The sequence below is a fragment of the Gobio gobio genome (genome assembly GCF_949357685.1).
Source record: "Gobio gobio genome assembly, chromosome: 19".
NCBI lineage: Eukaryota > Metazoa > Chordata > Actinopteri > Cypriniformes > Gobionidae > Gobio > Gobio gobio.
Window position 1 is genome coordinate 14,051,960 of NC_137112.1, and position 18,166 is coordinate 14,070,125.

Here is an 18,166-nt window from a genome sequence, read left to right on the forward strand (position 1 = left end):
AAATGTGACGTGTCTTGCTTTCAGGGGCATATCAAAAAATGTATCCAATAAAATGTGAATGTCACTTCCCCCTATACCACCTGCCTGCCAACGTTTTTGCCACCTGCCTTTCCAGTTTGCCACCGTCATGCTTTCTGGCCTGTAGTTTGTTTGTGACAAATGTAACAATGGTCTTTATAACATTGCCAATGTTGTAATATATTTTTTTCTTCTGTTGTAGGTGCAGAGGTGGAGTGTCTTGATAGATTTGGTAATACTGCTCTTCACGCTGCTGCTAAACATGGTCACGAGTTGCTCATCGGTATACTCATGAATAACGGTGCGGACGTGGCCAGGTGTGTCTCTACCAAACCATTTAAACACACAGACTACTCAAGTAGAACAGACACTTTAGAGTTTGTATCTCTACTCCTTGACAACCAAACACAGCTGGTACTGTTCATTGGCTTAGGACAACTCAAAGACAGACCAAGATTAGATACATCATAGCAGGAGTAGATTTAAAAGTATGCCCATTATCCAACCTGATGTGTAAATGAAATTCATTATCCGATTCTTTTTTTTTTATAAAGGGGGGTGGGGAGGGACTACAGTACAAGTCAATATATTGAAATTGATGGTATTTCAAATGCCTTTAATGTTGCCAACAGTATACAGCAACACCAGTGACTAAAATATGGCATACACTTTCTTTAAACCATTGAAATCAATTAATTCCATGTTCGTGGATTCTTAAACACTGCAAAAACCCCAGTGTTAATTTAACACTCCTCAGAGTTTGACTCCACACTCAAGAGTGTTAAAAGTAACACTGAAGCAGTGTTAATGTTAGTGAAAAAGATTATTAGTTGAGTGATGATTGGCCATTAGTGATGAACACTTGCTGTTAACAAGAATCGCTGAAGGAAAGAGTCACCATTTTATGTCACCATTATGGTGATTAGGATTTGCTTTAGTTGGGCTTGGCCCTGGTCTTGGCCCTTGACTTTTTTCTGCAAAGAAAGCAATGTGAAAATGTGAAAAATGAGAAAATGTGTTCAGGTGTTGATTATGTTTTGATAGTCATAATCACCATGTAGTGACCTCACTAACTGATATCATTCTGAGCCCAATCTCGGGTTATATGGTGATGTGTTCACTTTAAATTATTGATTACTAGAGCCCTGTGATGTTACAGTTTGAGATTCTGCACAATTTCTTTTTATTTAGACACAAACACACACACACACACACACACACACACACACACACACACACACACACACACACACACACACACACACACACACACACAATAATCAGCTTATGAATCTCAATAGCGGTGACAAACAGCATATTCAGATAAACAGATGAACTCTAAACATCACAAGACAAGCTATTAAAAAGTCACATAAAAACAGCAAATGTAAAAGAAAATAAGAAATTTAATCAGAGAATCACAGGGATCCTGTAATCGATAACATAAATCTAACTTTCTATTAGGCTTTAAATGAAATCATGAAATCAGTGATCAAAACATAACCAATAACACCTGATCACATTTTCTCTATGTTGTCTGGCGTCTACAACTTGGTTACAGCAGCCAGACAAAATCTAACATTAGAAATCAAGGATCAAGAGCTCAAATAAAGCAAACATTAGTAAAATGGTAACTCCTTTCCTTCAGTGATTATGCTATTTAAAAGCAGGTGTTCATCACTAATGGTCAATCATCACTCACTTAATCACCTAATTATCTCATTAACTTTAACACTGATTCAGTGTTAATTTTAACACTCTTGATGAGTGTGGACTCAAATAAACTCTGAGGAGAGTTAATTTATCAGTGGGGTTTTTGCTGTGAATTTAAGGGGTTAGTGAGTATTTAAATTATTGTACAATTTTAAAGGGGTAATGAACTGGCTTTTACATTTTTTTTATACTGTTGTCTGAGGTCAACTTATGACATTTGCATGGTTTTTACATTCAAAAACATCATAATGAATAAGTAATAGGCTATTTTCTGCCTTGGTTTTGAGGCTCTCTGAAGAAACGCTTGGTTCCTATGGGCGTGCTGCACTGAATACTTGGAAGTAAACGTCCACAGCTAGGATTGGATAAGATTTACATATTTAATGTGCTTCAGCTCCACTCAGAACATGTGGGAATTGTTTTGAAAGTGTCTGGGGAAACATTCTCAGGACTTGCAAAATATCTTTATCAAACACAATGATTCATCTCTCATCCACCCGCGTTCGCTTGTAATGTTATTTTTTTATTACTTGGCCTACCCGATCAGTGAATATAACCATGAACCGTACACACACACTCGCGTGTGCAAGAAAGGAATGTTATTTCAATATTTAAGATAGCCCGTCTGCAGGCTGGTGATACGTTTTGGTAGCCCGTCTGAAAAACACATAGCCCCGGGACGTTGGTCTTTGCAACCCCTGGCCCATAACGTTACAAGTCCGAGTCTGATCACGAATTAACCAATAACACCTCAAATAAAGGATTCTCCAGCCTGACAGCGTGCTAAGGTATGTAATCAATAGATATCAAAAGATCTGTAACAATTACTCACATAAGTGTGTTGCACCATTCCTGTCGGATCCAATATAGAAGGCACAACATTGTGTTTTAATCTCAATATGTCTGCAAATCCAATCTCGACCTGTATCTTGTTTACATTCGATTCCGCGGTGAAATGAAGCGAACAAACGCGCAATGTCTTACGCACGTGAGCTGGAACCGACATGTTTATTGCTCGGTAGCGCGACCCGTTTAGCTCCACAAGTCGGTGGGCGGGCTTGATGCGGCGCTTCTGCATTCTATGACATCAATGGTCGACATATTCTGAGATTGAGCGTTTTCTGGGCCTGGTGTCAATTAAAGCTTTTCTTTGACTGACAAGGACGTTTTCAGCTCTGAAACAGGATATTCTTATATCACGATGAACTTTTATATATCCAAAGCTCAAGGGAAAGCTGATTTCTCAATTCATCAACCCTTTAATGTTTCTATAGGATGACTCTTAGTAGTGTGATGGTTTGAATCATGTCATGTCTTCAGCTTATCTTGAGAATATGTTTATAAAATATTCAAATGCATATTTAAATAGTAATTATGCTTTTGCAATAACTGCATAGGCGAGGCATTAATGGGATGACTCCATTGCACATGGCGGTGTTTTACGGATTTTCAGACTGTTGTCGAAAGTTACTCTCCTCAGGTAAAAGTCACATATACAGTGTCTAGTAGGTGACACATTATTCATTTTGCAGATGTATGTCAACTGTCTAGTATTGTGTGTTTGTCTAACAAACATTTACTGTCAGCAGGGTTTGACATAAACACTCTGGACAGCCTGGGAAGGACATGTTTGCATATAGCTGCCTCAGGCGGGTACGTTAAATGGCTACCATTTATATGCTTCATATTTAATATACATTTAATATATTATTTTGGTATTCATACTTTGTTTTTCAATTTTTTAACTTACAGAAATGTTGAATGTCTTAAATTGCTGTTGAACAGTGGTGCTGATTTTAGTAAAAAGGACAACTTTGGAAGGTAAAAACTTTATTTTTCAATAATAATAATTATGTTGTATATTCACATTGTTAAATCTTGTGTACATAGTCAGTGGGGTCCATAAGTACGAGACCACTATTGAAAATGTTTCTGTTAATTATTTTATTTGTAATTGCGACATGCACTAAAACTGGCATGTTTAAAACGTGATGATCGGCATTATCCCAGCACAGTTTAAGGATATTTCAAAGAGCGTTTATGTAATTAAAGGGGACATATTATGCAAAATTTGAACACAGATGTGTGTCCACAGTGTGTGTAAACAACCAGTCTATAGTGGTAAAAACCCACCCAATACTTTTTTATAATCCCCATCAATCATTATCAATCTCTCATAACGCGCTGTTTCATATTTCCCTCTACTCCCACGTAAGAGTAGGGAAACCCCACCCATGACTGTTGATGATTGGCCCTTTTAGCATAGACACGCCCTGAGTGAGAAGCACTGAGACACCATTTCTGTTTACTCGCTGTATCAGCGCTAGAGTGTGTGCCAAAAACATTACTAATGTTCTGGGCCCGGTTTTTCAAAAGGTTTAATCCGGATAAAATTGATCCGGATTTAGTAATCCTTTTTTTGCGATCCGTGATCACGTAATCCAGCTTACTTTTGGAGCCAGTTTTTTAAAGCAACATCGGATTAGATCAATCTGATCCGGATAGGAACTTTTTAGGATCACCAAATCTGGATAACCAGTGCTGGATAACCAGTGCTCAAACAGGATAGGAAATCACAATGTAGAACTATAGATATGTAAAGAGCAACAAGTAGAATAGCCAGTGTGGGGTCAATATAAGTTTATTTTTATTTGAAATGAAAACACACACATTTAAAAAAAAAAACTAAAAACAAGAAAAACCCTTGCCTGTATTGTCCTGCACAACATCGCTATTAAGCGCAATGTCCCTCTCTGTGCTGACAATGATGCACCTGAGCCCCTTGGAGACCCTAACCAACCTCCTGCATTCTGCCAGAACGACCAAACAGGACGTGCAACAAGGGACGCAATAGTTAGACACTATTTCTGATTTGGATTTGTTTTGGATTTCAAAAATCAGTGATTGCCATTCTTTGCATTTTTTGGGTTATTCTGTAATCATTGCATGCATCACTAATAAATATTCTAAAAACAAAAATATTTTCGATTGTAGTGAATATATATATATCAATTAGTGACAGAATAAAATGTATTGTTTTTGCTCAATTTTAACAGCTGTTTGGGGGATTATTTTATAAGGCCAAACTCTTTCTACTTTGCTGTAGGCCTATACTGAAAGGCTGAATAAGTTAAAGCCTACCTAATCACTGTAGCCTGACGGATGAACAGATAAAATTAAAACCTTTTGAATAAAAGGATATCTTGTAAGATACTGCATGATCCAAATATAGTATTATTTGATAAATTTTTTAAGTTTTCATTACATTTTGGGCATGAAATCCACGCTGAATCCACCCTTCTGATGGGATCAGTTTAATCCAGATTTTTTGGATCAAAGTGATCCAAATCCTACAAGAACTGTGTAATTCATAAACGCGCATTTATTATGCATTGTATATGGGTATATCGGGTGACGGACGTGTTGCGTTCCCACGCGAGCTCCTATACAACAATTTTTAGATGACAGTACATGTTAGTTGATGAGTTGAGTCAACGTAACAACTAACCCCACATAAATGATCCACTAACCATGTGCGTCTAAAAGTGTCAACCTCTTCCTGAGTTTCTCATCTGTGTCCGACTCTGACTCAAACATGTACGGCTGCTCCACAACTGGTTATTTCTGACATTTTAGCTGAGTGAGTTTCGCCTGTTTTGTTGTTGACGTTGTATCCAAAGCTCTTGTAAAGGATCTGCGCTCTTCAGCAGCTCATTTGCATTTAAAGGGTGCGTTTTTGCTCACACCCTAAAAGGGGGGCAAATTTAACAAGCTATAATAAATGATCTGGGGAGTATTTTGAACTGAAACTTCACAGACACATTCTGGGGACACCAGAGATTTATATTACATCTTGTGAAAAAAAGGGGCATAATATGTCCCCTTTAATACAAACCAGGGAATATGATCTTTTTAAAATGGTCAATGAAATTGCAGAAACTTTCATTTGATTCTTTGCAGGTCTCCATTGCACTATACATCAGTGAATGGCTCATATCTGTGTACAGTGGCTCTGGTGAAAGCTGGAGCTGATGTTAATGAACTGGATGTAAATGGATGCAGTCCTCTGCACTACGCAGCTGCTGCCCAAACCTCACACAGGTATAAAACTTACAGTGCATCCAGAAAGTATTCACAGCGCTTCGCTTTTTACACATTTTGTCATGTTACAGCCTTTTTCCAAAAACGAGTTTCGATTTTCCAAATCACATGTACATTAGTATTCACAGCCTGATTGAAAATTACAGATTGTTTCGCTAGATAAGTAGAGAGCCTGTGTAGAGCCATTTGAAGCTGCATTGAAACTGCAATTTGGACCTTCCACCCATTGGTTCCCGTTGAAGTCCGCTATATGGAGAAAAATCCTGGAATGTTTTCCTAAAAAAATGTCATTTCTTTTCGACTGAAAACAGCCTGCATGACATGGGAGGAGTAAATTATCAGGAAATTTTAATTCGGAAGTGAGCTAATCGTTTAAGTGGATGGCTCGGGTCTCTGACAGGTAGACTGTGGCAGAGGGACCCTAATTTGTCTTCAACTTATGGAGGTAATTCTGCCATCAGATTGGTGCTCCACCCATATGTCATTGGGATTCATCCAGAGACCAATGGCCAGACTGAGCTGGCAGTGCATCTCGTATCGTCAGTGCCTAGGTTTTATCTCGGCAAGTCTGTTCTCTTTCTTTTGTTTTGGTTATTCACCCTTCACATAGTGGCTCATCTCATCTAAACGCACTCCGCAATCAGTGCGACCGGACGCCTCTTGCCACTTGCCTCTCCTTTACGTTGATGATCTTTACTAGTTATTCCTGTCCTCTCGGTTGTTTCTTTGCTAGATTATTTTAGCTGCTAACCTGTTCTCTAGTTGAGTCCAGTCTTGTTGTGTCTTGCTTAGTCCTGTTCAGCTCTGTTCTCATTCGCTGCCCTGCGCCTCTTTCTGTTCAGTAAACTCTTTTAAATTGTCCTCTGCTTTTGGGTCCTCAGCTCATTTAATGACAGTTGTAGTAAGTTGGTATCAAAGCTGAAAAAATGTAACAATTACTGTTGTTTTACAGAATCATCATTGCAACCTCATCGCACCGTGCTTGGCTCATAAATATTAAAGAGACCATATTATGCCCTTTTTTAAAGTCTTGAATTTGTTTTTGGGCTCTACTAAAATTGTTGCAGCTCCTCTCTTCCCAGTCTGCCAAACATGTTTGGGAAATTTCCTGTTCCTTACCACAACCGCCAGTTTCAACACACTGCCAATTAACTCAACCAGGCCCAGTCCCTTTATTCTGCAAATGAATTATTTAAATGAGGAATATTGTGACGTGATCATTCCCGGAAGAAAACTCAAGACTACAATGGAGGCGTTTCAGGGAGTTCAGAAACAGTGACACTGATATAGAGAAGAACTGGAATTTGCAGAGTTTTTTCATGCTCAAACAGCAACATTACACACCAAAGAGAGATGAAGATGGAAAAAAGCGTAATAGGTCCTCTTTAAGAAGCATGATGGTCATTACAGTAGGCTGAACTGCTGCTGTTGCAGAAAAGAAACATTAAAACTAAATAGCATTATTGTAATGTACAGTAATTTGTTAATATTTATTCAAACGTTTTAATAAAGCAGTGTTTGATGGGCTTTTTTTGACATCATATCAAAAGTGTGATTGAGAAAAAGTGATATTGAGAAATGTACGCATCAGGTAAACTCATAAAGAGAAATGAAGCTGAGAACAAAGACCCTTATTCAAAATGGTTTATGTGAATTAACAATACTCAGGCTCCATTCTCTCCCATTATAAAGTTTGGAAGAGTCTGGATATTTATTTTATGTAACTCTGATTGAAATTATGAGCTCATTTTCATTTTTGCGTGAACTGTATACGCAGATATTTCTTGAAACGAGGGAAAAAAAAGATTGGATAGGGAAAGCTCTGACTTTGTGTGGACGGGGCCATATACACAGATCAGGCATAACATTATGAGCACTGACAGGTGAAGTGAATAACACTGATTATCTCTTCCTCACGGCACCTGTTAGTGGGTGGGATATATTAGGCAGCAAGTGAACATTTTGTCCTCAAAGTTGATGTGTTAGAAGCAGGAAAAATGGGCAAGCGCAAGGATTTAAGTGAGTTTGACAAGGGCCAAATTGTGATGGCTAGACGACGATGGCTAGTCAGAGCATCTCCAAAACTGCAGCTCTTGTGGGGTGTTCCCGGTCTGCAGTGGTCAGTATCTATCAAAAGTGCTCCAAGAAAGGAACAGTGGTGAACCGGCGACAGGGTCATGGGCGGCCAAGGCTCATTGATGCACGTGGGGAGCGAAGGCTGGCCCGTGTGGTCCGATCAAACAGACGAGCTACTGTAGCTCAAATTGCTCAAATAGCCGCAGACCAGTCAGGGTGCCCATGCTGACCCGTCCATTGCCACAAAGCAAAAATGGGAATGGTTTGAGGAGCACAAAAATGAGTTTGAGGTGTTGACTTGCCCTCCAAATTCCCCAGATCTCAGTCCAATCGAGCATCTGAACAAACAAGTCCGATCCATGGAGGCCCCACCTCGCAACGTACAGGACTTAAAGGTTCAGCTGCTAACATCTTGGTGCCAGATACCACAGCACACCTTCAGGGGTCTAGTGTGGTCCATGCCTCGACGGGTCAGGGCTGTTTTGGCCGCAAAAGGGGGACCAACACAATATTAGATCATAATGTAATGCCTGATCGGTGTATATATATACCAATAGCAATTCATATCTATTTATTTAACTAATTTCAAATATGGCTTATCTTTATGTTTTCTCCCTGTAGAGTTGAGCGCAACTGTCCTGACAAACAATCCAGCAGTGATAATGACGAGGAGGCTCTGTGGTAAAGCATTCTTTTGAGATTTGAAACTAAAATGACTGGCTATAAGTAAGCTTAAAGGGTTAGTTCATTCAAAAATGAAAATTCTGTCATTAATTCGTCTCCCTCATGTCCAAACTGTAAGACCTTCGTTCATCTTCAGAACACAAATGAAGATATTTTTGATGAAATCCAAGAGCTCTCTGACTCCTCCATAGACAGAAATGTAATTAACACTTTCAAGGTTCAGAAAGGAAGTAAAGACATCGATAAAATAGTCCATGTGACTCCAGTGGTTCAACCTTAAGAATACTTTTAGTGTGCAAAAACAAACAAAAATAATGACTTTATTCAACAATTTCGGTCTAGCCTGTGCCAGTCTCCAGGTTTCCGTTGCAGCTCCCGGAGACTGACACAAGCTAGACCGAAATTGTTGAATAAAGTCATTATTTTGGTATGTTTTCACTTCATAAAATTAAGGTTGAACCACTGGAGTCACATGGACTATTTTATCGATGTCTTTACTTCTTTACTCAGTGGGGGGCGGCAGTGGCTCAGTGGTTCATGTAGGTTGTCTACAAGCCAGAAGTTTGGTGGTTCAATCCCCGGTTCCACCTGACCAAGTGTCGAGGTGTCCATGAGCAAGACACCTAACCCCAGCTGCTCCCGACGAGCTGGATGGCGCCTTGCATGGCTGACACCGCCGTCGGTGTATGAATGAGTGTGTGAATGGGTGAATGTGAGGCAAAATGTAAAGCGCTTTGGATGGCCGTAGGTCTGTTTAAAGCGCTATATAAATGCAGTCCATTTACCATTTACCATTTACTTCCTTTCTGAACCTTGAAAGTGTTAATTACATTGCTGTCTATGGAGGGGTCAGAGAGCTCTCGGATTTCATCAAAAATATCTAAAGCAATCAAATCAAATCAAATCAAATCAAATCAAATCACTTTATTGTCACACAGCCATGTACACAAGTGCAACAGCAGGTGAAATTCTTGGTGCAGTTCCGAGCACTATTTTAATGCACCATGTGGGGGCAAAGAATAACCAGAGAATGGTTTAATGCCCAGCTAGCCCTGGATTATCCCACTTATACCATGATCATTTGCCTTCACTGACAACTTAAAGCTGTTATTGATGTTTGCAGTGCAATATTTGACCGGAAGGGTAAAATTTACGGTTCTTTTCATCAGTTACGGCTTGTGTGTGTGTGCTTCAATGAAAACAGCGCATTAATACAAAACTGTGATTAAACTGACTTGGAACTACCTGTGCATTAAATGGTTTTATTGCACACCTTGCAAATTAAATTTGTGTTCTGAAGATGAACGAAGGTCTTACGGTTTGGAATGACACGAGGGAGAGGAATTAATGACAGAATTTACATTTTTGGGTGAGCTATCCGTTTAACACTACCTGACCCTTTATGTGTTATGTGTTCGTACAGGTGTTTGGAGTTTCTTTTGGACAGCGGTGCTGATCCAACGCTGCGTGACAGTAAAGGCTTCAGTCCAGTCCACTACGCAGCTGCCCGTGGCGACAAACTCAACCTAAAATTGGTAAATCAAACCAAAAGATTTGCCAATACTCATATCATGTCATACCATATATTATGGGAATTATGGGACATGTGAGTAGAATTTATCTTTCAGTTGGCTTAATTTTGATGTTTTCCCTCCTGCCAATTATGTCTAGTGGAAAACACCTGAATTATATTGAATACATTATATAACAAATAAACTTATACCATGGTCTGTCTGAATACTCGATTCTGATTGGCTGGAAGGTGTGCAATAAAACCATTTAATGCACAGGTAGTTCCAAGTCAGTTTAATCACAGTTTTGTATTAATGCGCTGTTTTCATTGAAGCACACACACACAAGCCGTAACTGATGAAAAGAACCGTAAATTTTACCCTTCCGGTCAAATATTGCACTGCAAACATCAATAACAGCTTTAAGTTGTCAGTGAAGGCAAATGATCATGGTATAAGTGGGATAATCCAGGGCTAGCTGGGCATTAAACCATTCTCTGGTTATTCTTTGCCCCCACATGGTGCATTAAAATAGTTTAAAGGGTCCATAACACACACCGTTTCTGCCAGTCTCATGTTAATCTTGAGTATCTATAGAGTAGTATTGCATCCTTCATATATCCCAAGAGTTTTTAGTTTTATCATATTTATAAAAGACAGATACGCTGTACCGATTCTTTCTGAAAACAGCCGAGCTTGTGGAGGCGTGAAGTGGGCGGAGCTAAAGAGTCACAAACATGCGCGCACACACACACACACACACACCATGGCATTATCCCTGGATAACTCTTAATTCATTCCAATCCAAACTTGTAAGACCTTCGTTCATCTTCAGAACACAAATGAAGATATTTCTGATGAAGTCCGAGAGCTCTCTTACCCCTCCTGGAAACACCTATTCAATTAACACTTTCAAGGTCCAGAAAGGAAGTTAAGACATCATTAAAATAGTCCATGTGACTCCAGTGGTTCAACCTTAATGTTATGAAGCTAAAAGAATACTTTTAGTGTGCAACAATCTCTTCACGTCTGTGCCGGTCTCCACAGTTTACGCTGTAAATACAGTGCAACACTTTCGAAGCGCTACAGCAGAGCGGTGACTTACCATTGGCTGAAGCTGTTCACGTGAGCTTCAGATCGCATGCGTGTGATGCTGATGCAGGAACTAGCCAATGGTGAGCCGGCGTTCTGACGTAGAGCTAGGAAGCGCTGCGCTGCAACAGCATAGGAGACGGACACAGAAATTGTTGAATAAAGTCATTATTTTTGTTTGTTTTTCCGCACAAAAAATATTCTTGTCGCTTCATAACATTAAGGTTGAACCACTGGAGTCACATGGACTATTTTATCGATGTCTTTACTTCCTTTCTGGACCTTGAAAGAGTTCATTTTCGAGCTCTCTGATTTCATCAGAAATATCTTCATTTGTGTTCTGAAGATGAACGAACGTCTTACGGTTTTGGAACGACATGAGGGAGAGGAATTAATGACAGAATTGACATTTTTGGGTGAACAAACCCTTTAAGCACCCAAAATACTTTTCTGAGGAACTGTTGTGGCACCTTAAACTCAATGCGGAATAGCCTACATTGCATTCTTTACTTTGATCAAATATTTCACTTTTCAGTGAACTGGCAATGTATTTTTCTTTTTATTAGTTAATAGAAATGTCTTTCAAATGTGTGGAGGATCTGGAGAGTTGCATTCCTGTGAGCCCTTTACACTTAGCGGTGAGTATTCAGTATTCTAGTCTTCGCTCTTTCCTTCTCTCTCTCTCTCTCTCTCTCTCTCTCTCTCTCTCTCTCTCTCTCTCTCTCTCTCTCTCTCTCTCTCTTTCTCTCTCTCTCTCTCTCTCTCTAATGAAGTCCGTATTGCAATTTGAATGTGAATTTAAGTAGAATTAAAGTTAACTGAAATTCAAATAACTGCTACACGTATTTGTTTTTTAACTTGAAAAGGTAAGTTTGGCAAAATTGCCATTGCTTGAAAAAATTAAGACATTGCCTGTTGAATTTCTTTGCATTGTAATCCAGTATTAATTGCTAGACATTTCTTAAAGGGATAGTTCACCCCAAAAAGTGAAATCATCCCATAATTTACTCACCCTCAAGTCATCCTAGGTGTGTGACATTCTTCTTTCAGACGAATACAATCGGAGTAATAATATCCTGGCTCTTCCAAGCTTTATAATGTCAGTGAATGGTACCTGAGATTTTGAAGCCCAAAAAAGTGCATCCATCCATTATAAAAGTCGGCCATATGCAAGTTCCAGTGGAAGAGTGACCTCTGCCCCGACGCATGACGTCGGATGTAGGAGTAGCATAAGCTCAGGTTAGAGTCAACGCCTCTCGTGGTTCAAACAACAATCTGACAAAATCAAATTTTAGACTCCTAATTCATGAACGGCGTTTTGTTTTGATCTATCCTCTGCGCTTCCGCGTTCATCAATAGTGGTACAGGTGTGATGTGTAGGCCAACCGGCAGTTTGCGGTATCGCAAAAAACAAGCTTTGTGATCAACAAACGTTTATGATACTTACATGTTCTGTCAATCAAGATCATTATCACAGATGAACCCAACTTTTGTTAATTCTGAAGCCTAAATGCAGTCGCCAGAAGTAAAAAGCTAAAGGTAGACTGTTAACGAACTACACCACGGCCGCTTGACTTCATTGTCACCATCACTAAACTTCCAACAACTCTTTCAGTTTTATCTCAAAACATTTTCCCAGAGCGGTTAAGTTAGACTAAGTTAGACTAGTTTATAAGAGCACAATTATGAGCATAATTAGGCTGTAAAAGCGGACTGAGGTTACCTGTTCGGCGCGATGACGTTTAATCCCATTTAGCCACTTGTGAGCAACCACCTATTTCAAGACACGTAACAACTTCAAGAAATTACGAGTGGGGTAATACTGATGTGTTTTATGTCGTAGAATAAAACGTGAAAGTGTCTTGAGCTCGTGTGCACCACTGACCTTATTTCAGCCATCTCTGGTCCTCTTCGTTTAGGGCTCACACTTGGCTCCTTCGCGGTCAAAAGTGACCGAAGCCTTAAAATTTAGCTTTTTTACCCCCCTGGAAAACCAATGTCATATATTTTTGTTCAATAATATTTCTTGATTATTATTTGGAATTGTGAGGGTATTTTATGATACTATGCAATATTTATAAAATTATTAGCTATTTTTCTTCATTGTGTCACAGTGTGTCATGCTGGAACAAACTGAAGAATCAGAAGAGCACGAATTAAACATAAACTTTAATTTAAACTCTCAGGAACACATGGAAGAACAACACTGAAAACACTCTAACAGAACGGTTACCGGACAAAGAATGAAGGAACAGGGAGGAACTAAAATAGCAAACAGAAATGAGATAATTAACTAAACACAGCTGTACAGATGAACTCATAATGACGGTAACCATGGAAACAAACAAGTGGCGGGAAACAGAACAAAGGAACATGTGACATATGCAAAAACACAACTGAAACAGACTAAACATGTGACACATTGAAAATTATATACTTTTTTCCCTAATAAATAAATGAATAAATCAAAAAAATATATATAATTTTTTGAAGGTAGATTAGTGCCATCTGGTGGGAGTAAAAAAAGAAAAAACTTAATGTAATTCCCTGGTGGGACCACTAGATTACTATAAAGCTCTATATAAAGTGTCTTATAAATTCTCTAGTGTTTTTAGACATAAATACTTATTTTTATTAAGTTGTGGATTTGTATTTATACTTAGACATTCTCAAAGACTACTTTTTATCAAGGTTTAGATTTTTTTATGTTTTTATGTTGATTTGAAGTATCAGTTTTTGCATTAATTTGACTACTTTCAAACCTGAAAAGAGAGGAGAATATTTTGTTACACATAACATACAAATTCAATAGAAATTTAACAAAAAATGTTTGATCACAGCTTAATAAATCTGGGTCTGATCTGATTTTAACCTCTTATTTGAGTCTTTTGGATCATTTTTACCATATTGTTACAGCCACACCAGTTAATTTGTGTGCGTATCATGGCTGATTAGTGGTTTGTATCAACAAAAGATTCTCTTGAGTTTTCGTATTTTTGCGTATTTCCCATTCATTTCCTATGTCGGTCATTTTTGACTGTGAAGGAGCCAAGTGTGACAATTTTTTTCCAACCCTTTAACTCATCCGCATCATCTCCATTATTTTTTTGTGTTCACATAGCTAATGCGACAAAAATCACCAAGTGTCATCACATTCCGATAAAGCAAAAAAATTATAATTCAAAAGTAAAATGTTTTGGTCATTTTTGACCGATGAGGACCAGATGGTTAAACAAAATCCCATTAAAAAAAAAACATTGACTTTGGGATGGGAGACGAGGGAACCGGAAGTGCTAAAATGTAACTTGCTTCACGATTTGGAATACAAAGTAATGTCATACCTGCACCACGTCATGTGTCAGGTCAGAGGTCACTCTTCCGCCGGAACTAGACTTGTGTACAGCCTTTACCGGAAGCCAGTGATTATAGTTATATGGATTTTTTTTTCCTTCACTTCTGTAGGCCTTTATTAACCCACTGGAGCTGTACTAACCCTTTAAGTTATGAATTTTGCCCAATCCTGATCAATTGTTCTTGTCAGGCGTATAACGGTCACACTGAAGCTCTGCAGGTGCTCTCTGAAACACTGGTTAATGTCGACTTGCAAGATTCCAGGGGTCATACGGCTCTGTATATGGCTGCTCTGAGAGGTCACAGCCCCTGTGTGGAGCTGCTGCTGCTTCAGGGGGCCTCATATGCCATCAGGGAGAGCATGCACCGGAGGACACCCCTGCATGCTTCAGGTGTGTATGGATATTAAAGGTGCAATATGTAAGATTTTTGCAGTAAAATATCCAAAAACCACTAGGCCAGTGTAATATATTTTGTTCAGTTCAGTACTTACAATATCCCAAATGTTTCCAAATATTTGTAAATCGTGAGAAAATTGCTATTTTAACTAAGGAACCGGGACGTGTGAGGGAGTCGCCTGTCAATGGCGTCATATCCACGTTACCCTCGGTTTCTGGTTTTACTGCTGTAGAAACCATGGCAACAGACGTGGACAACAGCGTAACGTCCAGCGGCCGCTGTTGTAGTTTCTTTCAAACATTATGGACCAAGTGAGAAATCAAAACAGGACCAGTGTCGACGTGGTGTTTTCGAGATGGCGAGAGCTTCGCAACAAACTTTGACTTGACAGAGATGCCGTTCTTTTGCATGTTTTTTATTAGACAGGTGAGCAGATGTACATAAAACAAAAAAAAAAATACATAGTGTAAAATTCTGGACGCGAATGACGCGATTCGCGCGAGTGATTTACATGTTAAGTCAATGCAGAGACGCGAAACGGCATTCTGCGGCGCGATTCGCGCGAATGAGGCGGCGCGAATGGCGCGATTCGTGTGAATGCGGATGTGCGAATTGAGCGTTTTGACTAGCTTGCTCTAGTAGTGACAACAATGAGGAGAAAATCTATATATTAATATCTGGTTCAGACAATATGATTATCACTGTGATAACATTAAATGACATGAAACACAACCCAGTCTCTTTTTGTTAAATGCAAGTTTATGTATGATCAATAATACAAAAGTATAAGTAAAAGGTATAATAAGCTATACATGAAATAAAGCAAACAATTCAGTCAAACATTCAATGTCAGTGCTAGTAGGCTACAACTGTAACGTACAGTTATAGCCTAAAAATAAAAAAGTAATGAAACTTCACTTTGCCCTCAGCCTAAACGATTTGCCAGGGAACAAATTATAGATCCATAAGACCAAAGATCGGCCGTTACAAGACGAATTATAGCTCGAGACACACCACAGAGACATCAGAGCCAGCGGCAGACGTCAGAAGGACTGGCCGAGGAAAGGTTGCTCTCGCCGGCGTTGACGAGCGCTGAGTGCCGCTGATCCGCTGGAGCTGGAGCGAAAACGCCAGATAAAATGTTCAAATAGGCACTCTTTTTATAAATAAACCACAGATTTGAGCTTTAAACAACTACATTATCGACTGAAAAAGTCTTAAAATTATGTTTTGTCACACATTAACAGTAGATTTTAACTAAAAAGAAGTGTAAACACAGCCCATGTCAGCCATTTCTCAACGAGACGAGCCGCCTGGCAGAAGCCCCTCCCATGGCGCAAATTCGCATCTGTTGTGTAGCCCTGAATGTCACACGCGAATGAAGCGAATTTCATGGTGGTGTGAACGCCACATAAGGATTGTTAAAAGTTCAATCAGTAAAGACAGTGGGCCTCATTTATGAAATGAACGCACGACAGAAAACTGTGTGTGTGGCCGTTTCCACACAAAACTTGGCATTTAGCACTGAAATAACATATTAACAAAAGAAAAAACTGTGTGATGCCCGTTTTTGTAACACTCTAATGCATTGTATCGCGCGTGCACACAACATATCAGTTCTAGCGTTGTTGTCTTGACATTTCAACTATTCATCATCAAACTAAAATGCAGTCAATTTAACATAAAAGTTACACTACTCTAAATTATTTCTCAAAGGAAATGTTCTGCTGTAAAATCAGCGTGCCCAGCGCCCTACCACATTTTTTGCACATGTGAAGCTGTTTTCCGTGGATATTGGAACACGAGTGAAGTACAAAGCCTTGTTTACATGATGAATAACATCAGCAATCTAACATGTTTAGCAACCTAACATTTCATGGAAAATATGGAGGCATATTTGGATTCTTGCCGAATGAGAGATGAGCAAATGCCGTTGAATTTTCACTTTTAAGGAACACACCACTTATTTTGAAAATAGGCTCATTTTCCAACTCCCCTAGTGTTAAACAGTTGAGTTTTACTGTTTTCAAATCCATTCAGCCGATCTCCATGTCTAGCGGTAGCACTTTTAGCATAGCTTAGCATAGATCATTGAATCTGATTAGACCGTTAGCATCTCGCTCAAAAAAATGACCAAAGAGTTTCGATATTTTTCCTATTTAAAACTTGACTCTTCTGTAGTCACATTGTGTACTAAAACCGACGGAAAACGAAAAGTTGCGATTTTCTAGGCCGATATGGCTAGGTACTATACTCTCATTCCTGCGTTATAATAATAAAGGAACTTTGCGGCCGTACCATGGGTGCAATGATATTACGCAGCGCCCGAAAATAGGCTAACTTCCGTAAACATAACCAACATGACAACCTGCTTGCACAGGGACCGTGCTGGGACTATTTTGAGGCACTGCGTAACATCATACCCTATATAGTGCACTGTCTGAATCGCGCCCTATCCCCTATATAATGCACTGTCTGAATCGCTCCCTATCCCTTATATATATACCACTGTCTGAATCGTTCCCTATCCCTTATATAGTGCACTGTCTGATCGTTCTCTATCCCTTATATAGTGCACTGTCTGATCGTTCTCTATCCCTTATATAGTGCACTGTCTGATTGTTCCCTATCCCTTATATACTGCACTGTCTGATCATTCCCTATCCCTTATATAGTGCACTGTCTGATCGTTCCCTATCCCTTATATAGTGCACTGTCTGATCGTTCCCTATCCCTTATATAGTGCACTGTCTGATCGTTCCCTATCCCTTATATAGTGCACTGTCTGATCGTTCCCTATCCCTTATATAGTGCACTGTCTGATCGTTCCCTATTCCCTATATAGTGCATGGTCTGATCATTCCCTATCCCTTATATAGTGCACTGTGTGCACTTTCTGATCGTTCCCTATCCCTTATATAGTGCACTGTCTGATCGTTCCCTATCCCCTATATAGTGCACTGTCTGACTCATTCACTATCCCCTATATAGTGCACGGTCTGATCGTTCCCTATCCCCTTTATAGTGCACTGTCTGATCGTTCCCTATCCCTTATATAGTGCACTGTCTGATCATTCCCTATCCCCTATATAGTACACTGTCTGATCGTTCCCTATCCCCTATATAGTGCACTGTCTGAATCGTTCCCTATCCCCTATAGTGCACTGTCTGAATAATTCCCTATCCCTTATATAGTGCACTGTCTGAATCGTTACCTATCC

At 39.4% G+C, this 18,166-nt stretch overlaps 1 protein-coding gene across 3 annotated transcripts in view; it reads left to right on the forward strand.

The window, feature by feature from the left end:
* The window catches only part of ankrd52b (ankyrin repeat domain 52b), a 67,405-nt gene that overhangs the window by 12,638 nt on the left and 36,601 nt on the right, over positions 1 to 18,166 (forward strand). For 2 of the 3 annotated variants that reach the window (XM_079843919.1, XM_079843921.1), the window contains exons 10-18: positions 221 to 335; positions 3,129 to 3,211; positions 3,321 to 3,384; positions 3,484 to 3,552; positions 5,692 to 5,832; positions 8,530 to 8,589; positions 10,016 to 10,127; positions 11,762 to 11,833; positions 14,737 to 14,938. In XM_079843919.1, coding sequence (XP_079700045.1) covers positions 221 to 335; positions 3,129 to 3,211; positions 3,321 to 3,384; positions 3,484 to 3,552; positions 5,692 to 5,832; positions 8,530 to 8,589; positions 10,016 to 10,127; positions 11,762 to 11,833; positions 14,737 to 14,938 — 918 coding nt within the window. The remainder of the gene's footprint in view (positions 1 to 220; positions 336 to 3,128; positions 3,212 to 3,320; positions 3,385 to 3,483; positions 3,553 to 5,691; positions 5,833 to 8,529; positions 8,590 to 10,015; positions 10,128 to 11,761; positions 11,834 to 14,736; positions 14,939 to 18,166) is intronic. The other variant, XM_079843920.1, reaches the window with a different exon arrangement.